At 42.9% G+C, this 24,821-nt stretch overlaps 1 protein-coding gene across 2 annotated transcripts in view; it reads right to left on the bottom strand.

Annotated features, from left to right (window-relative positions):
- CLSTN2 (calsyntenin 2) overlaps nucleotides 1–24,821 on the bottom strand; it is a 590,435-nt gene that overhangs the window by 109,410 nt on the left and 456,204 nt on the right. For both annotated transcript variants that reach the window (XM_075570139.1, XM_075570140.1), the window contains 3 exons: nucleotides 8,563–8,748; nucleotides 2,086–2,334; nucleotides 1,027–1,148 (listed from right to left, as the gene is read on the bottom strand). In XM_075570139.1, coding sequence (XP_075426254.1) covers nucleotides 1,027–1,148; nucleotides 2,086–2,334; nucleotides 8,563–8,748 — 557 coding nt within the window. The remainder of the gene's footprint in view (nucleotides 1–1,026; nucleotides 1,149–2,085; nucleotides 2,335–8,562; nucleotides 8,749–24,821) is intronic.

Below are 24,821 nucleotides of genomic sequence, written 5' to 3'. Positions count from 1 at the left end.
ACCTATATTCCCAAGATAAGAGATTCTATATAACCATAATAAGAGCTCATATATAACCATAATAAGAGCTCCTATATAACCGTGGTATGAAAGGTATAGATGCAGTAACAGGTTTGCTAATTCTGTATGCTGGTGATTGAAAAGACAAACAGACATATTGCACCATAAAGCTCTCCCCAGCAGAACATGTCTGTATAATCTACGATAATTGAAGAAACCAAAATGTAGAAGAAAAGTAAGAATAAATTGTTTTTGCAAGATACTTTTTTCAACTTAAATGGGCTAAAATGTTGCTGAATAAGCTAGATCAATATGTGTTTAAGTATTAATCTGAAGACATATGGGCTTAGAGTGAAAGTGAGAAAGTGGCCTGCACTGAATGATAGATGTACAGAACAACTTCTCAGTGGAGGTATATACAGACGCAGAATTAAATAAATACGTATGGGCTAGGAGAAATAAAACCTACAGAAAGTGTTAAGAAATAGGAGAAAATGTGTTGCAGAGGTACAGGAATACAAATGTTGTGTATGCAGAATTTAAATCTTTGAAGAGTTTCAGATATTTTAATCCAAGTAGTCAATATCAATAGAACCTACAGATGATGCAGGTTGGAGATTCTAAACTCTTTCATGAGTGATGCTACAGTATCACAGTGTGGTTACAAAGTTGACCGTTTTGTAAGCCCTGATGCTTGTGTTATATGCTCAATTTGAAGAAGTCTTGGAGATAGGAGCAGTCTCAAATGAAGACAATGGACACGTTACAGAGAGTACTGTAATGTGATGTATTGACCGTGATCAATAGAATCTGCGGGATTGCAGTAATTAGGGACAACAAGCCCACTAGATGGACCACATGCGCCTGCACAAGGCAGGTTGCAAAACTAACACTCAAAACTGCAGTGTGGCAGTGATGCATCCATTTGTACATACTAGAAATGCTTTTTAATACAAGAGATTCAGTGTTCCAAAGAAATGAAAGGTGATTCTGAAATGACAGCTTGGAACCAAATACCCACAGTACCTGATCCAGCTTCCAGTGGAACTCTGCAGGTCGGAATGTGTCAGCCTGGTCAAAATCCCGACGTAACAGGAACACAAGACGACAGTTGTGCACGTATAATGCATAGTGATGACGGTTCATCTCTGAAATATAAAGTAAGCATATTATTAGTTACAGATAGAACAGACAAAAGAGCATGCTAACAAAGACAGAGAATATGTTGTAATTCACTTAGTCTGTCTTATTACATTGGAAAAGTTTACAATCTAATGTACTGTATCACAAAACATGAGTTTCTTCTACATGGAAGTTCATTCATTCCCAATGTATAGTGGAGTTTAATTTCACACATTAAGAGGGTTATGTATTAAGATAAGAAAATTTAGAAATTGTCATTTTATTTTTAATAATAAACTATAGGGATCAATTTATCAGTGTCCTGGCTGCAAAACTGGGAAAAAACAGTGAAAAATAATTGTGCCAATAAAAGCAATAAAAAGGAAAATGTCATATCGCTTTCAAAATGGATTTCTGTACTCTGATAAATCAGGTTTTGTATTATTTTTGCTCTGCTTTTGCAGCCAGGAGAATTTCATTAACAAACTCCTTTTAGCATGTTTAGCATGTTTCAAGGCATTCTACAACAATACGTCGTCTTATTAGGGAGGTGTATGTAGGACATGGAAGGGCTGCAATTAAAGGATTGTGATGTATGCATTTTGCAATTCCAGGCTCTCCATTTTTTCGGTCTGCCATACATCTTTTGGCTAACGATCACCGTCAAATATAAGATACTCCATAAACTTGTTACAATCACACAGTTGGCAAGAATTCCCTTCTCCTTCTGAAGTTTTTCATAGAAATATTATTTCAGAATAAATATACAGTGTGGTGATAATGTCCCCGTTTATTGATTACAGAATTAGGCTTTGTAATTGGGAGACACCATGAAGACAAAAGGGCTCAGCTTTCCTTTTGCAGGCGCTCAACGCGTGGGACACATACTGTACGGGAGAAGGAAACAATCCCAGAATAGACCTACACCAAAATTCTGAGAGGTGTGTGTGTACTGTATGTTACCTGTCTTATCAGAATTGCATAGTATAGTCTCCTTCTCCGCTCTCAATCCAGGGCTAGGACCATGCTTCATCCACATAGTGATTGTAAACTGGTCAGTCAGATTCTTTGGTAGAATTTCGTCCGGGATCTTCACCCCTTGCTTGCCGTCAAATTTAAAGATCATGCCACTGTTGTCCATCGACAGTCCAGCTGTCCAGTTGGTGGCAGCAGTGGGAGAAGGGAGCAGTTCAATGGCACCAGAGGAGGCTCCTGCAGAAAGATGGCCATATACTTAAAATTAAAAAAAAATAATTTCATGTTGAAATCAAAGACTGACCAATAAGCTGAAGACTGGCACATATCAACATACAACAGTAGCCAACGCCATTGCTCGTTCTAGAGTAATATACAGTAAAGTAGACAAGAGAGTAGGATACCTGAGCACTTCTTGAAGTAGTGGGTAGAATCTTGCACTAGTGATGCAGGCAGGAGAAAATCAGACACCCTTTTTCTAAATGGTCATACAATATCATTGGAAACAACTCCGCGCACACAATTGCAACTCGGGTTAAATAACCATTGTAGAGATTTTATTTATCATGAAACGTGGACAAGCACAATGTTTTTTGGAGGACAACTGCCCATGTCAGGTGAAGAATATAGGTACTACGTGCTTGTCCCCTTTTCATACTAAATAAAAGTGGTAAAGTGGTTATTTAATCTGAGTTGCTATTGTGTGTGCAGAGAAGTTTCCAATGATATCGAGTGATACAGGTAGTCCTCGTTATCGAACGTTTCACTTTACAACGAATGGCATATCCAACGCTTTACAATGCCATCGTAAGGGCCGTTTTTCGACGCCGGAATGCGTTATCCAACGCTCACCTCCGCTGATTAACATGGGACTCACTTTACAACGGTTTCACGATCCAGCGCTACTTCCAGAACGGATTCCATTGGATAACTGAGGACTGCCTGTACTGTATTGCAATATGTTTTGCCAACATTGCCAGTGAATCCTACAGGAGTGATATACTGGGTTATATCTAATAATTCACCTAAAAGTATTTTAAAAGTATTCTTTACGTTAGATTGTGGACATAGTGAAGCTCTCAGGAGCAGGGCCCTCATTACCTTCTGTTTCTGCGCATGTTTGTCCTTATATGAATGTCTATGTCATTCTGTTTATGTCATTGATGTCGCTCTGTACTGCGCTGCGGAACATGTTGGCACTTTACCAATTAAACAATAACAATAGCGAGGCGAGCTGTGGGGGTGGGGGGGGGGGAGTGTTTCCTCTGGCTTCTCCATTCTGTAAGAAGTCAGTGTATTCCAGAGTTTGAACAGGAGAAAACCTCCATCACCTTTATTGGCTCTCTGATTGAGATTGTGATCAGGGCAGAGGATTGATTGACAAACACTTCGAAGCAGAGACCCTGAAGAAAAGGAATGTGTGCTTCATTTTCAAAGATAGAAACGCAGCCAAATCTTTGCTTTAAGCATGGTTGTCTTTGTTTAAAGGAAGCCAATTAGATGGTTACATTATTTGCAAAATGTTGGATTTTGGTCTGCTACCAGGGATTGGACCGTTAAAGCACATGGAAGCTTCCGTGTTACAAAACAGAGGCAGCTTAATTGTTGACCCTAAAGTAGGCTGCTTCAGTTTCGTAGCCGTTTAAAATGTCAGCAGTGATAAAGAAAGATGTCAGTTTCAGTCTCAATTAAGTTGGAAGGAGTTCAGATATTTATAACATTAGCCCACCTTTAACAGGAGACATGCCTCCTCCAATCTAGTTCTCTTACACTCCTGAGCAAATAGAGCCATCATTGAAATAAAATGTAATTTAAAGGGAAATCCTGTCCGTTCTGATCAATTCACATAGAAAATCTGTGTACTTTGCTCAGAGAATACCGATATAGATTTACCTGCAAAATATGATCAGCTGTTTCCAAAGCAAGCTGAGAAATAAACAATGTACCTTACTGATGTCCAGTAAGTGCAGCTAATAATAATCTGCACGGCAAAACATTAGACACAGCTTTTCAGGTTCCCACCCGAATGGAAATGCAGGTGTATGAATTAGTGCAGAGAATGACTTCTAACCATCTAAACTGTGTTTTAGCTCATTCTGCAGACTGGGAAGGAATATGTGCTCTGTTGACCAAACTTGGATCACCATTGTTAAGTGAATGGGTGTTAGAGGCAATCCAAGCGGGTGATTTTTCTCCTTTTTTAACATAGAATTGAAGCTGGGGGTTTCCGGAACTGAACCCCATTAGTTTCAGCTCTGGGAACCCCCTGCTTCCAGAGATACCTCCATAGGGGGTGCCAGTAGCCGCTCCGCTCGGCTAGCAAGGATAACATAATGGCCGCTATTCAAAACTCCCGCGCCCTGTAGGCCAATAGAAAGCTGTGATGTCATCCGGTGCAGCTTTCTATTGGCCCACATGAGATAGGAACTTTGAACCTGAAGGAGATACCGACACGCTCTTCGGAGGTACGTATCTCTGGAAGCAAGGGGTCGCTGGGGCTGAAATTAATAAGGGTTTTCTCCGGAGACGTCCTGCTTCACTTCTATGTAAACAAAATGAAGAATTCACAAAAAATGTGGCCGCTTGGATTGCTCCTTTAATGATTGACAATGGCGTTCGCATGTCTGTAAATACAGATGTTAGCGGCCTTTACTGTACCAGCCGATGCGCTTTGGTGGGAGATTCCTAATGGGATATTGTGGAGTGGCTGCATTCAAACAAACATAATGAGCTCCAAAGGTCATGGTGAAAACTGTGCTATATGTACGTGATCTTCAAGCGCTTTGGCACAGAGAATCATGCCTGGTGACCTCTGTGGATCTCTGTGGGCCCTACTCGACATGCTACAGTATGAATCTGCTTCTCTAGGTAAGCGAAGCTCATTTGAATGGAGCTCGGAGCTTATCTAACATGGATAAGTGGCTTTACAGCATAATGAATAAGCCGCTGAGTATTAAGTGACATGGTTTTTTTTTCTATTATTAAGAATGTGTTTTGGGGAGATCTTTACCTCGGAATATGAAATGCTTCTTTAAATGGAGTTCTATATGTGCTATGTCTTTCTGCTGTTATTACAGCACAAGAAAAGCTGTACCCAGTATATATATACATGTAGAGGTATCAGTACCGTGTTAGCCGAGCTTCAATAATCAAAAAATAAATAGATGATACCGTTCTGTGGCTAACGAAATGCTTTTATTTGTGCGAGCTTTCGAGATACACTGATCTCTTCTTCCGGCGATGTTACAATGAATGAAGCAAGGATAACTTGAAAACAGTGTCTCTTGGAATGTTAATGCCAGGACCCAAGATGCAAAACCTGCGCAATGCTCTACACAGCGGACACAATACAAATACCACACAAGAATCGGGAATACAAAATCAGAGGAGGGTTCACCTGTTCCTCCAGCAATGTCGTGTACCTCATCATGTGCATGAAATGCCCAGGGGGCTGCTACTACATAGGTGAGACAGGACAGGGGCTAAACAAGAGAATGAACCTGCATCGCCACAGCATCACACGCGGAACAAGAGACAGTCCTGTTGGTGAACATTTCTCTAACTCTGGCCATAAGATGAACGATCTGAGGGTTGCCATACTCAAATGTAATCTTAAAACCCCGAAAGAGAGACGGTTGCATGAATACAAATTTATGCAACTGTTCGGGACACTTAGCAGTGGCCTAAACAGAGATCGAAATTTTATGAGTCATTACTGACACTAGCGAACTCTCTTCCCATGAGCGCTAAAGGCCATGTCTGTACATACTGTGCTATATGTATGCACACACAGCTGTCTCTCACACATACTAATACTCCTTATTTCTCCATCCATATACACCAATAGGGACCACATAGTATCCACACACACTTTTAGTTGTGCTACAAACTCTCACATTTCCACACCCACCCACACCATTTATATCCCTCTCACTCCACACACACCTTGTGTAAAGCACTGTTTATACTGTGGGCTCTCCATTCATTTTTATTCACACTGATACACATACACACTCTTTCTTCACTTGCTTTCAGTTACCCTTTGACACCTCTAGCCATAAAACACATCCACACCGGGGGAAGGACAAGCACAGATAACATTCCAAGAGACACTGTTTTCAAGTTATCCTTGCTTCATTCATTGTAACATCGCCGGAAGAAGAGATCAGTGTATCTCGAAAGCTCGCACAAATAAAAGCATTTCGTTAGCCACAGAACGGTATCATCTATTTATTTTTTGATTATATATATATATATAAATAAATGTAAATACAACCGTATGCTCATATAATCATTTTATTTCATATAGCACTTTTCTCCCAAATGGGACTCAAAGCTTCACAATTACAGTATAGCTCCCGGTACGCGGCACATAGGATTGTTACAGACACCGTCCCTGCCCTGGTGAGCTTACAATCTATGTTTTTGCTGTCACGAGGCACAGGGAGATAAAGTCACTTGCCCAAGGTCACAAGGAGAGGACACCGGGAATTGAACCAGCTTCAAACTCTGTCAGTGTTTACAGAGTTAGTGTCTTTACTCGCTGAGCTGCTCCTTCTCTCCTATATTCATAATCCCTGCTCTCCAATCACTGAATATAGCCCAACATTCTTCCCTGACACCGAGAAGCCTTAATTATAATAAATAGCTTGGGGAAATGCATTAGATTTCCTAAAGCTTTCAATGTTCTATGCCTCCTGACATTTAGCCATTCATACTTTACAAGTATGTGTGTCTGTGTTAAAATGTGTACAGTAAATACACCAGTGGTGTGTCTTTCACTGTCAATTTCAGGGAAAGCCTTGAATCTAGTGTTGTACCGGGTCCTACATTTTCTGAAAACCGGGTAATGGGTACCCAGGCAAAATTAATCATTTTACCCGGTTACCCGGACGGCACTTACCTGCAGGGTGAGAAAGACTGCGGTGACATCTGGGAGCAGCAGCAGAGGTCCTAGTGGCGGTGGTAGCAACAGAAGGCTGTGTTCAGCCGGCGGGAGCAGCAGGAATACAGCACACAGCTGATACCAGTGTGAGCCGGGGAACCATGTGACCGTAGCAGGAGCTTTCCTATTGGACAGCTGGGGAGGTGCCGGCTGTCCAGTAGGAACGCTCTGCTCCGGTCACATGGTTCCCCGGCTCACTCTGGTATCAGCATTGTGTGCTGTATTCCTGCTGCTTCCGCCGTCTGAACACCGACATCTGTTGCTGCTCCCAGATGTCTTCCTCACTGGTCTTCTTCACCTTCCGTCGCCGGCTGCAGGTAAGTGATGAAGTATTTTCAGCTACAGTGACATTACCCGGCACCAATTCCTACCCAGTGCCGGGCCCAGCCCCCTATTACCGGGTCCGGGTAATGTCCGGGTAACTGAGAAAGCGCTGGGTACCGGGTAATTACCCGATGCTTAGTACATGACTACTTGAAACATTTTCCCCTGATGTACTGTAGCTGCTTCTTCCTATGCCGGAAATGAACTTAGTAATACATTATTGGAAAGAAATGGAAGACATTACTGATTAAAATGTACCACACTCTATTGGGGCGTGTGCATATGTGCTAATCAACGTATTTGCATGTGCGTGTGACCTCACTAGCATATCATTGAGTTTAGCAGTGAATACATACTGCATATATGTAACAGCAAAGTATCCCCAACTAAGGTGTCCGATATTTCATAAGTAGATGACATGTTGCAAGTGTGGCCAACTCCAATCCTCGAGTTACCAACAGGTCAGGTGTACAGGATATTTCAGCTGCAGCACAGGTGGCTCAATCAGTGGCTCAGTCAAAGACTGAGCCACTGATTGAGCCATCTGTGCTGAAGCTGGGACTGAATGAGCCACCTGTGCTGAAGCTGGAATATCCTGTACACCTGACCTGTTGGTGGCCCTTGAGGTCAGGAGTTAGCCACCCCTGACATATTGTAACGAAGAGAGAGAGCTGATGATGACAAATTCGTCCTTAAAGCTGCAGTTCAGTCTTTTTTTATTTTTTTTATTTTTTTACTTCAATAGTTTTATGTGTGCAATCTCTAATTACCTAAAGAACTGTATGTCAATTCGTTCTCCATGTATTGATAGGTCGAAATTTGGTGACATAATTAGTGAAGGGATCTGTTTATATTCTGCTTGTCTGTCAGCGGAAGCTCATGAATATTCATGAGCACTCCTGCACTGACATGTGCTAGAGGGAGGGCAGGGCAGACAAAGGGGTGTGCCAGGGCTTGTGACAGGACATGAAGGGGCAGTGCCTTAGCAAATGGCTGTTAAAATAGAATACAAGAAAATTGGTCTTTCAAAGTTGTTTTTTTTAAAACAGAAAATGCTAAAAGTATTTTTTCTTACTACAGAACTGATTTATTAAGAAAAACACACATGCAGGATATTGACTGAACTGCAGCTTTAAGTGCAACTGCAAATGGCATCAGATTTGCATGGTATTCCATGGTATTCCTTGACAACATACCACATAACGTCTGCAAGGATGTATCAGAGTAAGTTTCTCGATCACAGCCTTTCCCAATGGGGTTGGTCTGCAGCTCAATACTGGTTCGAATTGAGGATACGGGTCCATCGCAGGTTTCCAGGTGGACGTTGGGAAACAAGGCAACGCTTCCAGAACCAGAGTTATACTCGATGCGTTTTTCCCAATCTGAAAGGAAAGACAAAAAGTATCACTCTCCTGCCCCGTATCTGTGGAAGTGGTAGTATCGGCGTTTCCATAGCTACAGTACACAGGCGCGCTGTGTATTTAAAGCAGCAATATGGGTTGACATTTTAAAAAAAATATATAAATTTATTTTTATTACAGATTTGAACACGCGGTTCTCCCGAGCTGAACCCACTTCATTTCAGCTCTGGGGACCCCCTGCTTCCAGAAATACTCGTCTTGATAGTGGTGCCGGTATCTCTGCAGTCAAACAAAGCTATGATCCTTAATATAATGGCGGCTTAAATGTCCCGCGTCACACGTGACGTCATCCCTTGCGGCTTCCTATTGGCCCAAGTGATCTTAACCTAGAAACTCCGCAGAGATACCGACACCCCCTACGGAGGTAAGTATCTCTGGAAGCACAGAGTTAATGGGGTTCAAATCCAGAGATGCTTCAAAACTGTAATAAAAAAATGTATATATATTTTTAAATGTCAACCCGTATTGCTGCTATAAAGAAGTCCATGTACAATAAAGTACACAGCAATCACAGCCTGCAAAATATTTTCCCTTCTAAACCAATACAGAAAATGCAACCATGTAAAACTTTAAATTTGCTTTGTTTTTATAGGTTTGATAAGTATCTTCTGTGTGTTAAAGGATACTGTAAGTGTAAAAGTATGTTATTGCACCCGCTAGTGCCTTCCTGCGGCTGAAATAACACGCCGGCACCGTCCACCCTTCTTGTGTGGGGCCGCTTCTCCCCAGGCCTGTCATTTAGGCCTTTGGCTTTCTAGTAGGCCTGGGCCCGGGGCCGTAAATTATGGGGGAGGCTGGTGCTGCGGTTACAGAGGCCCCACCCTCTTCCCAACAAAAATTAAACCGATTGCCGGGGGAGAGCTCGGGCCTCTTAGGTCCTCCTGCAGCTTCGCCCTCATCCTTCTGCAGCGTTGCCGCATCAAAGGACGCAGCGACGCGTTGCCATCACAACGTGACGTCGCATGGCGTCGCATTGTCATGGAAATGTGTCGCCATGTGACGTCGGGACGCTGCTAGAGGAGGAAGCCAGGGCGGCAAATAGGTAAGTGATTATGAGAGACAACATTCTAAAGCCGATCCTGGTTCTCCCGCTGGTGCCCTCGTGTTGTACGAACGTTAGCTATATCTGTATATAATGTGGCTACTGTTGCTACAGATGTAATGACTGGATCACTCGCTCACGCAAATGACGCTCTGCCAGCGGGTAAGTGAAGGGGTTTAGAGAGAGGGCAGACAGGTACAGTGCATGGTCAGCCCTACAAATAAGACCAATTTCACTACAAAATATAAGAACTAATACATTTGTGCTCTTTAACATTGAAGGAACAAACTGCAATCTTTCCATTGTTATTCTTCTTTGTTTTGACCCTTATTCAATATGCGGTTGAGCCATTCCCCCATTGTGGAAAAAAGGTTCAAGTTTCATTAACTCTTTCCCAGTAATGGAACAGGGCCACAAACAGATTTCCCACGCCCAAGACTAGAATTACGACCGGTCCTTGCTCTCCCCCAGCTGCGGGCCACCCTCACTGACTTTCCCACACCGAGCCTCTGATGCTGACGTGCGCTGGGCCTCTCTCTCATGCCAGTGCGCACTGGAAGACGAGCCTAGCTGGCTTCCGAGCGCTCCAACATCAGAGAGGTTCAACGTGCACCAGCATCAGAGGCTCAGCATTGGAAAGTCAGTGAGGGAGGCCGGCAGCTGGGGGAGAGCCAGGGGCCGGCGGCAACAAGAGGACATGCCGCTGAGCCCCCTGCAGCCACCAGGCCCATGTCACCTTTCCCTGCTGTCCCCCCCAGTTGGCGGCCCTAGTAATTGACAATGGCTGCACAGCACAAAGAAAAAGGGTATTTGTCTTCTTACTCCAGTGTCAATCCAAGACAATCGGACTAATATCTTGTCCAGTATAGGCAAGTGGCTTCAAAGCAAACTGAAAAGGGTCCTTTGATTGTCCATTCTTGAGATGGAAATGGCTCTTGGTGATAATGTTGTTATTTTTTAACAAACAAAACAATCCAGTTCTTTGTGTACCGGTCTTGTGGTAATGTCCCTTTATAATTTGAGTTGTGTTAATAAAATACAATCAGCATTATCCTCTCCCATTGCTTAGGTGATAAGTGCTTTTGTACTGTACGTGGAAGAGTATAGAACTCATGCAGACAACACACAGAACAGTAAATCAGATTCAGTCCACTTAACCTGACACAACCAGAATCCACTTGATGTATGGTACAGGCCACATAATGGTTTCTTGAGCACTTATATAAGAGAAGTCATTTTTATGGTTCCACCCACAACTTTCTGAATTTATGAACATCCCTGTCGATTAAACAAATCATCTCAATAACTAATTTTAAAACAAACTATTGTGGTTGTATATTACATTTGCTAATTGCTTTAAGTCCAGTTCTTGCTTAGCTGCTGACTGTGCGTGGGAGGTAAGATTAGTTTTCATGTTCCTCAGGGAAGCCATGGCTAATCTTATTAGAACTCATTTATCGAGTCACCCATCAGCTGTGGGGTGTATATATTTCATATTTTTTCCCTGAATTTTCCTAAGGTTGATTAGTTTGCCTAAGGTTGTTTCACTTTTTGATATTGTAATCAAAACTAATTTACAAATGTAATTGAGGTATATGGCATCAAAATGTCAAGTCAGCACTTATACTGTAAAGCTATAATTTAACAAGTAGCTCTCCAGAAGACATTAAAAGAGCTATGAAAAGTTAGTTGTGTGTATATATATATATATATGTGTGTGCGTGTAAAAATAAATTAACAGGGGGAAGAGGATGGCTAAAATAGATTTATTTACATTAGAAAAGAGGCGTCGAAGAGGGGATTGGATAACTATATACAAATATATTCGGGTACAGTACAAGGAGCTTTCAAAAGAACTATTCATCCCAAGGGCAGTACAAGGACACGGGGTCATCCCTTAAGGCTGGAGGAAAGGAGATTTCACCAGCAACAAAGGAAAGGGGTTTTTTTTTTTTTTTTTACAGTAAGGGCAGTTAGAATGTGGAATTCATTACCCATGGAGACTGTGATGGCAGATACAATACATATCTTCAAAAATAAGTTGGAAATCTTTTTAAAAATGAAAGTTATACAGGGATATTCCTAATCAGTAAATAAGTGAAGGATCTTGATCCAGGGAGTAATATAATATTTTGAGTCAGGAAGGAATGTATTTTTCCCCTTAGGATAAATCATTAGATGATATTTCACTGGCGTTTTTTTGTTTTCCTTTCTCTGGATCAATATACTGTAAATACAAATATAGGATAAAGTCATCTAAATTTAGAATAGCTTGAACTTGAAGGACGTATATCTTTTCAACCACATCTATTATGTAACAATGTAACTATATACTGTACACACAAACACCATTAATTAATTCTTCAGGAGGAATCCAAATAGAAAATGGACATAGAATGGTCTCAATGGAATCAAGAAAGAAATTGACAATATCCTAACTAACAAACATGACAGAAGACTGCACCGTCCTTAACCGTTTTGACACAAGATGTGATTACCGATTGATTCGCCGCAAATTACATCCTAATGTGAAGATGGAAAGAAGAAAACTGATTAAAATGAAGACAAAAGCAATAAACATCAAGAACCTCAAAAATAACAGCATTCAATTTAAACTAGAGCTGAAAATGGCTTCAGCTTGCTCGGGATGCAAGAGGATACATTAATAAACCATGACCAAAAACTTTTGGAGATTGTAGTTGAAAGCGCAGCTAAAATGGGATGAAAAAAAAATGGGTCATGAAAAATATCAGGTGAAAAAAATCAGTTGCAGAGGCAACAACAAGAAATGAAACACAAGATGCAAAGAATACATTTATTTTACACTTTACCCTATGCTGTGCAAGATGATGCGGAAGCGTACAACCGAACACTGAGATATGGTGAAGAAGACCATCAAAGATGACATAAGTTTAAGCCAAAACAGTCATTTATTATTGGGAAGAAGCAAATCCTCACTCACTCTAAAAAAAAGATGGATTAACAATAAAAGACTGTGCAGTTATCATTAAGATAATTGTGGTCTTCTTAAAAAAAAATGTGAACATAGATAACACGGGGCATGATCAAGTAGACGAAAAGCAAGAAGAAAACACATGATGTGTACTTACAGAAAAAGTAGCAAAGGGAGTAAAGTCCATAAAAAATGTAAAGGCCTTATAACGGAAGAAGCTAGGGAAAAAGTAGAGAAGATCCCGGCAAAACTCTTTATATGTGGCTTGAAAAACAGGAACATGTCAGAACAATGGATAAATTCCATGCAGTAGTTATCCTAAGTTGCCACCCGTAAGACACGAGACAAAGAAGACCCCAAGAACTACAAACCAATCGGTCTACTTTGAATCACCTACAATATGTTTATAAAGAAAAAATCTAAATCATCAGTGATTACTTGAGTCAACTATGATTTGCAGAAGACATTATTATTTTTGCCACAAGCCCAGAAGACCTCTAGCAACAAAGAAGAGAACTTGTGGAAGCAAATAAGGAGGTGGGCCTCCATATGAATGTCCGTAAGACGAAAGTCATGTTAAAAAAAAAATGTGTCAACTCTGCAAATATTAAAATAAATGGAAGTAAACTAGAAGTCGTTGACAACTATGTCTACCTTGGCCAGCAAGTATCAATGGACGGGAATTTTTTTCATGAAATCAATCTGTCAGGATCGCCGCCAGGCTCCGCCCCCAGCACGCGTCACGCGGCTGTACCTCTGACATTCACAGACCGCTATCGGTGCGCACGCAGCTGCGCAATGCTTATCCGTGGAGGCGCGCTCCCGCAGTATCACCACAGCACCCACTCTGCGTCGCACTCCTCGTACGCGCGCATACCGCACGCCAATGAACACTAGCAGCATCAGCTGTGTTACACCAGTATCCAATCCTGCACTACCCTATCGGCTCGTGGCTTATGTGTGAGGTCATCATCTGCTAGTTCCTGATTGGTGCTTTCCCCTTTAAATACCTTCCTGTTGCACTTTCACTTTGCTGGACATAAACACTGTTGTGCTGTGCTTGCTGCTTCTTGGATCTTGTCTGTTCCTGTACCTTGCCTGACTCGTGTTGTGACCCCTGCTTGTACCTGGACCTGTCTCTTCTCTACCCCTGGACTTCGGCTTGTTATTGGACCCCCGCTCTCTCCTCTCCTTGATCACGGCTTCGGATACGACGATTCTTCTCTCTCCAACCCCGGATCACGGCAAGTACCACGGCTTCCCCGAACTCTACTGCCCCGACCCAGCTCCACGACTCCGACAACGCATTCCGAACCTGGCTCCGTGGTTGTAGGGCGGCAGTTATATACATCCCCACCTCAGCCCCGCGGTCTAGTCCTGTTTGTCGTGAGCGCAGCGTGACACTATGTCCAGCCCCACAAACTCGGACCCTGCTGAGGTGGGGTTAGGCCGGTTCCAGTCTGAAAACCTGTCCCAGTCTGAAAACCTGTCCCAGTCTGAAAACCTGTCCCAGTCTGAAAACCTGTCCCAGTCTGAAAACCTGTCCCAGTCTGAAAACCTGTCCCAGTCTGAAAACCTGACCCAGTCTGAAAACCTGTCCCAGTCTGAAAACTGGTCCCAGTCTGTAAATCAGCCCCTGTCTGAAGATCAGTATATATTTGAGAGACTACCTCCGCCTGAAACCCAGTCCCTGTTTTTTGGCCTAACCCTGTCTGGGAAAGAGCTCCGTAAAGAACTCCTGATTAAGGCCCAGCGCCTTAAAACAGACTATGATCTCCTATGTTCCTGCCCCTGGCTCCCCTGTGACCTGGGAGAACGTAAATCCTTTGAAACTGGCGCAGAATCAAGATACCTTTCATGAATTATCCCTGTCTTTGGACCAGTACATAAGAAAGCAGGATCCTATCCTCGCCTGCGACGCTGCTTTGGGACTGCTTCCCTGCGCTACCAGTCCTGTTGCTAAACCCCTGGATTTACCTCCTTCTCCTGGTAATTACCAAGCTGACTTTGTTCCTCTTAAAGCACCAACGCTAGATGAATCTAGGCAACTAGGAGGGACCAGGCTTTCATTTGGTGAGAGACGCGCAGGTCTATGCCTATACTGCGGGAACAATGGGCACCTACTGGCTACCTGCCCACTGAGACCGGGAAAACTCCACAACCCAGTAAAAGTCGGGAGGATCATGCCGGGTACCGCATCCTTACCACCCTTGCAACCTTCCAATAGGATCAACCTCCCCATCACCATTTCCGGAGAGACCTTCCGAGTCACGACACAGGGCTTTCTGGACTCCGGGTCAGGGGGAAACTTTATTGACCAAGAATTCGCGGAGAGACACCGAATACCCTTGGTACTTAAGGATCGTCCGTGGCTCTGGAAGCGATAGATGGCCGTCCGCTGCAACCCGCGTTCATCTCCCTTCAGACTGTACCCATCCAGATTTTGACCGGGGAGTCTCACTCCGAGACTATACAATTGGACGCCATTCATGCCCGCTCGGCAGACGTCATACTGGGGCTTCCGTGGCTGCGGACACACAACCCCCTAATCGACTGGACGGAGTCTTTGCCTATCCGCTGGAGCCCTCAATGGCAGAAGCATTGCTTACCCCCTTCAAAGACTTTGGCGGGAGTAGCTATACCTGATCCAGACAGAGTACAACTTCCAGTAGAATACGAAGACTTCCGGGATGTGTTCAACAAACAGCAAGCAGAGGAACTTCCACCGCATCGCCCGTATGACTGCCCCATCGATTTGTTGCCCGGTGCCATTCCGCCTAGAGGTTGCTCCTATCCACTGTCTCTGCCTGAGACTAAAGCTATGAAAGACTACATTCAGGAGAATCTTCAGAGGGATTTTATTCGAAAATCTTGCTCACCTGCTGGCGCAGGCTTCTTTTTTGTATTGACTATCGCGGCCTCAACAAGATTACCGTAAAGAATCGTTATCCTCTCCCGTTAATCTCCGAACTGTTCGATAGACTACAAGGCGCCAACATCTTTACCAAGTTGGATCTACGAGGGGCCTACAACTTGGTAAGGATTCGTCAGGGACATGAGTGGAAGACGGCCTTCAATACTCGTGATGGGCACTACGAGTACCTAGTGATGCCGTTTGGTCTCTGCAATGCGGCAGCTGTATTTCAAGACTTCGTTAATGAAATCTTCAGGGACCTGTTAGACCAGCATGTAGTCGTGTACCTGGATGACATTTTGATCTACTCCAAAGACATTCAGGAATATCCAGTACATGTTAAACAGGTTCTTCAAAGGCTACGGGAGAATAAGCTCTTTGCCAAACTGGAGAAATGCCACTTTTATCAGTCTTCAACCTCCATCCACGGTTACATTATTTCGGACACCGGACTCGCTATGGATCCCGACAAGATCAAAGCAGTTACGGACTGGCTGTTTCCATTATCTCTTAAAGCCGTGCAAAGATTTCTTGAGTTCGCAAATTACTATCGGTGGTTTATTCAAAACTTCTCCTCTATAGTGGCACCCATTACGGCTTTAACCCAAAAAGGGGCGGATCCAACACACTGGTCTCCCGAAGCCTCCAGAGCGTTTGAAAAATTAAAGAAAGCCTTTTCTTCTGCCCCCATCTTGGTACACCCAGATCCAGGGTTACCTTTTACGCTGGAAGTGGACGCCTCCGACGTAGGAGTTGGGGCAATACTGTCTCAGAGGAAAAACCCACAGGCCTGCCTGCATCCATGTGCGTTTTTTTTCCAAAAAAAATTATTCTGCGGAGAGAAACTACATGTAGGAAACCGCGAACTCCTCGCAATAAAGATGGCCCTAGAAGAATGGCGACACCTTCTCGAGGGTACTGAGACACCAGTCACTATCCTGACTGACCACAAGAATCTACTCTACATTGAAGTTGCGCGTCGCTTGGGATCACGACAGGCACGGTGGTCCCTATTTTTCACCCATTTTAACTTTCTTATATCGTATATTCCTGGTTCCAAAAACGTAAAAGCCGATGCACAATCCAGACAATTCCTGGTCGAGGACAGAGCAGAGGATCATCAACAGACTATACTTCCTCCCGCATGTATTTTGTCTGCCAATACCTTTGACGCCTTACCACACATTACCAGGGCTCAACGTAACATCCCTGTAGGCCTCAAGGTTCCAGAAGGACGTCTGTTCCCTCCCACGAACTTCCATAGGAAAGTGATGGAATGGGGTCATGCTTCCAGGACCGCTGGTCATCCTGGCACCAGGAGAACAATCGATTTGTTGGAGCGCACCTTCTGGTTGCCAGGCATGCGCAAAAGACATTGAAAGATTTGTGGCTTCATGTCCCATATGCGCTCAGAATAAGACGCCTCGCAATAGGCCGGCAGGCCTTCTTCAACCACTACCAATTCCAGATCGTCCATGGACACATCTCTCCATGGATTTTATCGTGGAGTTACCCAGCTCTAAAGGGATGAACACCATACTGGTGGTTGTGGATCGCTTTTCTAAACAGGCACATTTCATCCCACTTAAAGGTTTGCCCAGCGCGCCTAAACTCTCAGAAGTCTTCGTCAAGGAGATTTTAAGACTCCATGGTACTCCACAAGTCATAGTCTCGGATCGAGGCTCGCAATTTATCTCCAGATTCTGGAGAGCCTTCTGCCAACGTCTGGGCATTTCACTTCATTTCTCCTCTGGGTACCACCCACAAACGAATGGACAAACGTAAAGGACCAATCAGTCCTTAGAACAGTTAATTCGCTGTTTTGTCTCGGATTCACAGGACAATTGGTCTGATCTCCTCCCATGGGACGAATTTTCACATAATAACCTTAGAAATGAGTCCACTCAACAGTCCCCCTTTTTCACGAATTATGGATTTCATCCCTCGGCCTTTCCTTCCACAGTCTCCAGTTCGGGAGTTCCTGCCGCCGAGAACAGAATCCAGTGCCTCCAGGACTCTTGGGAGAAGATTCAGGGGAACTTGAAAAAAGCCATCAGTATGCAGAAGAAACAAGCCGATCGTCACCGTCGGGAGGTTCCATCGTTTACTCCTGGACAAAAGGTCTGGCTTTCAACGAAGAATATTCGTCTCAAGGTCTCTTCACCCAAATTGGCACCCAGATTCATTGGCCCATTCGTCATTACGGAGAGGGTCAATCCTGTCACATACCGGCTTAAATTGCCGGCAACCATGAAGATTCCTTCCGCTTTTCACATTTCTCTTTTGAAACCCTTTATCCAGGATCCCCAATCATCCATTCGAGACTTGCCACCTCAGCCTGTTCTTGTGGAGGGTCAACAGGAGTTTGAGGTGCAGACAATCCTCGACTCCAGAGTATCAAGGGGAAAACTGCAATACCTCGTGCATTGGAGGGGTTTTGGTCCAGAGGAACGTGAATGGATCCCTCGGGAACAGGTACACGCTTCCAGATTGGTCAGGGCTTTTCATCACAGATACCCTTTGAAGCCTGCCATGGGTCGTCCGGAGGTCTCCCCTGAAGGGGGGGGGGGTACTGTCAGGATCGCCATCAGGCTCCGCCCTCAGCACATGTAACGCGGCTGTACCTCTGACATTCACAGACCGCTATTGGTGCGCACGCAGCTGCGCAATGCTTCATCCGTGGAGGCGCGCTCCCGCAGTATCACCACAGCACCCACTCTGCGTCGCACTCCTCGTACCGCGCACGCCGCACGCCAACGAACACTAGCAGCATCAGCTGTGTTACACCAGTAGCCAATCCTGCACTACCCTATCGGCTCGTGGCTTATGTGTGAGTTCATCATCTGCTAGTTCCTGATTGGTCCTTTCCCCTTTAAATACCTTCCTATTTTACTTTCACTTTGCTGGACATAAACACTGTTGTGCTGTGCTTGCTGCTTCTTGGATCTTGTCTGTTCCTGTGCCTTGACTGACTCGTGTTGTGACCCCTGCTTGTACCTGGACCTGTCTCTTCTCTACCCCTGAACTTCGGCTTGTTATTGGACCCCCGCTCTCTCCTCTCCTTGATCACGGCTTCGGATACGACGATTCTTCTCTCTCCAACCCCGGATCACGGCAAGTACCACGGCTTCCCCGAACTCTCCTTCCCCGACCCAGCTCCACGACTCCGACAACGCATTCCGGACCTGGCTCCGTGGTTGTAGGGCGGCGGTTATATACATCCCCGCGGTCTAGTCCTGTTTGTGGTGAGCGCAGCGTGACACAATCAGATTGAAGATGGGATGGAACACATTTGAAAGACACAAGAAAATCTTTCATGGGAACTTTCCATTGTGCCTTAAGAGAAGAGGGTTTCCCCAGTGTGTTCTGCCTATGCTCACGTATGGGTGTGAAACTTGGGACCTACATGCAAAGATAATTAACAAGCTTCAGAATACTCAAAGAGGTATGGAGAGACGTATGCCAGAAGAGAAAGGAAAAAGAAAGGCATGGGTTCAGAAACACATGAAAGTCTGTGACATCACAAGGGCGAAGAAGTTAAAATCGCAGTGGGACAAACATATCGTAAGACAAAATGACTATTGTTGGACAAAGATTGTACTCGACTTGCTTCAAATGGGTATCAAAAAAAAAAAAAAAGAAGTCAAATGGAAGGATGAAGTTGGGACATTTCTTGCAAATGCAAAGGATAAATATCAACCACTCAACTCTAATACTCCAAGGAGGGATAAGGGTGGAGGAATGGGGTGCATGGGGAATAATAGTAGGTATATACAGAAACTGATCAAAGAGTGGTCAGCAAAAAGAAACCTCTGTTAATGCACTCAGCCAGACACAAATAGCGTATAAGGGGATTAATATTATTATATAATATTATTGCCTAGATATGAATCTCCTTATACGCTATTTGTGTCTGGCTGAGTGCAATAACAGAGGTTTCTTTTTGCTGACCACTTTTTGATCAGTTTCTGTATATGCATCTCTTGCAAATGCAGTACCTGGAAGATCATTGGGGAGGCCTTCACCCGCTATGTTAACACGTTTATCATACCTACAGTACATTAGTAATGTAGAAAGTAGCTGAAGCGCTCAAATGCAGGTATGATGAACAAAAATAAGCCAAACCACTAAACCAGGGTACTAATAAATAACATAGTACTTAATGTGCAATAGTATGGGTACTATCCTCCTGAAGACAGGTGGTAGATGGTACAAGCCCACTCACCCTCAGTCTCATCGGCAGGTTCCCCTGAAAATAAGCAATACTCACATCCTGGTAGTAGGTAGGCAAGCTACATTATGCAATACAGGAAAAAGGAGACCAAAAGCGCACCAGCACAAACGGAGCAGGAAGGACCCAAAACAAAAAATGATTAAAAGGGCACTTTAATGTGACAAAAGACCCATCCAACGCTTTTCGAACGTCACAGCGTTCTTTTTCAAGGAATTCCTACAGTACATTAGAGCTAAATTTGTTTCCCACACGTGACTATACAGTATATCATCCAATATATATTTAATTTTATTTCTGAAATGTTTTACCAGGAAGTAATATATTGAGAGTTACCTCTCGTTTTCAAGTATGTCCTGGGCATACAGTTAAGATGACAAATACTACATGGTTACAATACATAGTTACATACAGTAAGTGAACAGGGTATTCACTACATACAAGACATTGCATGCACAGTTAGGGATAATATATATATTATATGCGTATGTAACAGTTACAGACCAGGTTAAAATGTGAGACAGCTTTATGGCTGTGAGAGTCTCCGGCAGATTGTTCCAGTTTTGGGGTGCACGGTAAAAGGAGGAGGAGCGGGCGGATACTTTGCTGAACCTTGGGACCATGAACAGTCTTTTGGAGTCAGATCTCAGATGATAAGTGCCGCATGTGGTAGGGGTGAGGAGCTTGTTCAGGTAGATGGGTAGCTTGTACATAAAGTATTTGAAGGAGAGATGAACTTTGCCCCTAGACTCAAGTGATGACCAATCTAGTTCTTTGAGCATTTCGCAGTGATGTGTGTTGTAGTTGCATTGGAGAACAAAATGTCATGTTGAATTGTAGAGGGTATCAAGTTTGCTAAGGTGGGTTTGGGGTGCCGAGCCGTATACTATGTCCCCATAGTCGATAATTGGCATTAGCATCTGCTGTGCAATACGCTTTCTGACAAGCAGACTTAGGGAGGATTTGTTCCTGTAAAGTACCCCTAGTTTGGCAAAGGTTTTGGATGTCAGGGTGTCAATGTGCATCACACATACACACACACACACACACACATAAACATATATATATATATATATATATATATATATATATATATATATATATATATATATGTGTGTAGAAGAGTGACCTAGGCGCAAATCAGACAGGGAAAGAAGAAACACAAAAAAGGAATCATAGGGCAGTATATCAAGTATTACACAGACTATATGATGGTAAGATATATATATATATTAGAGAAAAAGAGAAAAGAAGCTCCCGATCCTTGTATAAAATCAGATAAACAAAGTTTTAATATCTCATGGACAAGACAAATGCACACTTACAATTTGTCTGATAAAATAAAGCATGTTATGGGACCTGCCCATGCACCAACTGAGAACTCCTCGGTCTCTTCTTTGTGTGTGAGTGTCAGTATTGGCTCCAAAAAGGATGTTGCTGTCAGCTGCTGTCTCCAGGGGAGTAATCCTTAGTGTTTGTGAGCACTCAATCTCCACATGCAGCCGCCATTTAGCCTTTCTTCTCGCACTTGAAACCGGAAAAAATCTTCAGGCAAGTCCTTGCCTCCTCACGCTGGTGCTGGGAGCTGCCCTGTCACTGTAGGCTCACTGCCAGATATCCCTACGCGTTTCTTCCGACTCTGCGGATTTCATCAGGGGATGAATCAGGCTAAATGGCGGCTGCATGTGGAGATTGAGTGCTCACAAACACTAAGGATTACTCCCCTGGAGACAGCAGCTGACAGCAACATCCTTTTTGGAGCCAATACTGACACACACACAAAGAAGAGACCGAGGAGTCCTCAGTTGGTGCATGGGCAGGTCCCATAACATGCTTTATTTTATCAGACAAATTGTAAGTGTGCATTTGTCTTGTCCATGAGATATTAAAACTTTGTTTATCTGATTTTATACAAGGATCGGGCGCTTCTTTTCTCTTTTTCTCTAATAGGAACTGTGGGAGTTCGGTGAGCCCAAGAAGAAGCAGCCTGGACCTTTTGCAAATCAACTTATCATGGACACATGTGGACTTAAGTATTTCTAATATTCACTGCATTTATGGGCTCATAATCGTGTATTGAATTTTTCATTGCTTATCACATGAACCCATTTTTATATATGCATTTTTTAGTTAAGTCCCAGAGACACTTAGTGTCATTTTTACCTACATCAATTGGCAATATATCTGTTTTAATTGCCTTTTTTTTATTTTTATATGTTATGCACACTTCTTTTTTGCTTTTGTGTTTTTATCAAATAGTCACTTTTAGTTTTTCCTGCCAGAATACATTTAGTTATTTTCACACCACTGTTTATTGGGCATATTTGCCTGGTGCAAATTCTTGCCACATCTATCAGGGCTCCAGCAATTTAGGTGTAGTGTGTTAAGGGCGCTGTCTATATTTTCTGTCACTTTAATATATATATATATATATATATATATATATATATATATATATATATATATATATATATATATATATATATATATATATATATATATATATATATATATATATATATATATATATATATATATATATATATATATATATATATATGCAAATATAGCTGTATGCTCATCTGCATGTCTTAGGCAGGTCTGCAACCCCGCCTTTCCCCATTATCACCCAGCATACAGCACTTTCACTGCAGCAAGGGATTCTGGGAAATGACATGCAAATGAGCACACAGTCACTTTTTGCCTCAATAACCATTTTTAACATGGTTCCCTATAGGCTTAAGCTTGCTGCATGGTCACAGCTTTGAGCACAGCCAGGGTTAAGGTGCATACCCAGCAAACCACCCACAGACAGCTGTTTCGACCTTGATGGGTCTCATCAGTGTGGGGTTGATTTTACTGGGAATGCAAGAGAGGCTATGGGATAGGCTAAACCATAATACTGAGTTAAGTTATGGTGAGTAAAAAAAGTGACAAAAACCCTCCACAGGAAAGCAAATATGCAAATATAGCTGTATGCTCATCTGCATGTCTTAGGCAGGTCTGCAACCCCGCCTTTCCCCATTATCACCCAGCATACAGCACTTCCACTGCAGCAGTTTTTATATATATATATATATATACACATATATATATATATATATATATATATATATATATATATATATATATATATATATATATGTATATAGCGCTATTGGCAACACTAAGCATCCAGCTCATTGAGCTTCTGTTGAATCGGAGGGGAACTGTTTTGCTGCGGAACCAAGTAATTGTGTGCCATTCAGCTGGGGGGGCCGTTGAGTGGATGCACATCACGAAGGCACCTGGCTGTAGTAAGAGACTTGCATGCATGCAGCTATGAGACTTTAGTTCCTAACCGACGGAGATACCACGGATGATGGGTGATTTTGTTCGATGCGCATGTCCTACCTCAATGCTATGAGTGAACTGATTTAGCTTGTGATTAATAAAACCTTAACTATTTACACTATGGAGCCTGCGCTGTCCCTTTTTGTTATATTTATATATATATATATATATATATATATATATATATATATATATATATATATATATATGGGACAAAAAATGGCTACAAACGCTGGTAAGTAACTCTCAGCAGAGAGGTGGGTGGTGCATAGTAAATTAAAGTAATAATAGATGTGTAAGATCACAAAGTTATCAAAGTACCAGCATGACACGGGGGGTAATTGCAAAAATTGGATTTATTGATCCATCAGGTAAACAAATCCCGATATTTCTGTCCCCAATTAAGTGCATCATCAATGCCCAAACTATTTAGATTAATTTGATTATTAAAGTCAGAGCAATACAGTATAACTCACTGAATACCTGATGAAATATATATACTTTGCTGCATGCTACAGTATGTGTGCACTATATAGGGAAATAATATTACAGTCTATAGATGTTATGTTAGCGAAATCATTCTACAAAGATATCACCTACACTACAGTATACAGCAGTAGCCCAGCATTCGGACACTGTTCTATAATGTAATATAATGATTAGAAGCACATGCAGTCACGTATGGAGAAAACTCAATTTTCTTAAGGTAGTATCTAAATTGATTTGTCAGTGTTCTTGTGATGTGAATTCACTGATCCTGCTTTTTAGAAGCTTTCTCGTGCTAATCCAATTTCATACCTAGTGCAGTTCACATTCAGAACTCTCTCCCACACCCATCACATATTTCAGACATGTTGCAATATGATGAAATAGGGAGTACTGTATGACTGCATCCTCGCATAGCTTGAAGCAGCAAACGTAGATCAAACAAACTGATACTTACCCAAGAGTATACAATTACTGTAGTGCTTACAACTACCCCTAGATATAGGTTTTACATACAGTAAAAAAGGAAATGGAAACACTACGCTATTGCCATTTATGTCATGACATTAGGGCAATCATTAAACCAGAATGAAACATTTGGTCATGTCCATCACGCCGCGACACAGTCTCTGACGGCTTTTGGCTGCAGAGAGAGCCTTTGTTGCAGCCGCTCCGTGCTGGACACTCATCTGCCGGCCGTTTCACCAATGAGGTCAGTTAATTTAAGGGGTTTTAGCAGCTAGGGTAGAGGGTTAAGGAGAGGGTTTTAGGGTTAGGTTTTTAGGGTAGGGGATTAGCGTAAGGGGCTAAGGTTTGTAGCGTAAGGGGTTTTACGAGAAGGGGTTAAGGTTTTAAGGGTAGGGGTAGCGTTAGTATGATGGGTTAAGATTAGGGGGGTTTAGGGTAGGGTTAGAAGCTTACATTGTCGGTGGAGGGGCCGGCAGAGGGATTTCCCTATGGCGAGATTTGGAGCAGCTAAATGCCGGCGGCGACTTGGTCGCGACCAAATGTCCTAGAACATCATATAACAACTCTTATCCTAATACAGACTCTAGTACTATTAGGAGAACTATCA

This window comes from Ascaphus truei, chromosome 14 (assembly GCF_040206685.1).
Source record: "Ascaphus truei isolate aAscTru1 chromosome 14, aAscTru1.hap1, whole genome shotgun sequence".
NCBI lineage: Eukaryota > Metazoa > Chordata > Amphibia > Anura > Ascaphidae > Ascaphus > Ascaphus truei.
The sequence above is the reverse complement of the archived record's forward strand: the minus strand, read 5'-3'. Positions and strand labels throughout refer to the sequence as shown.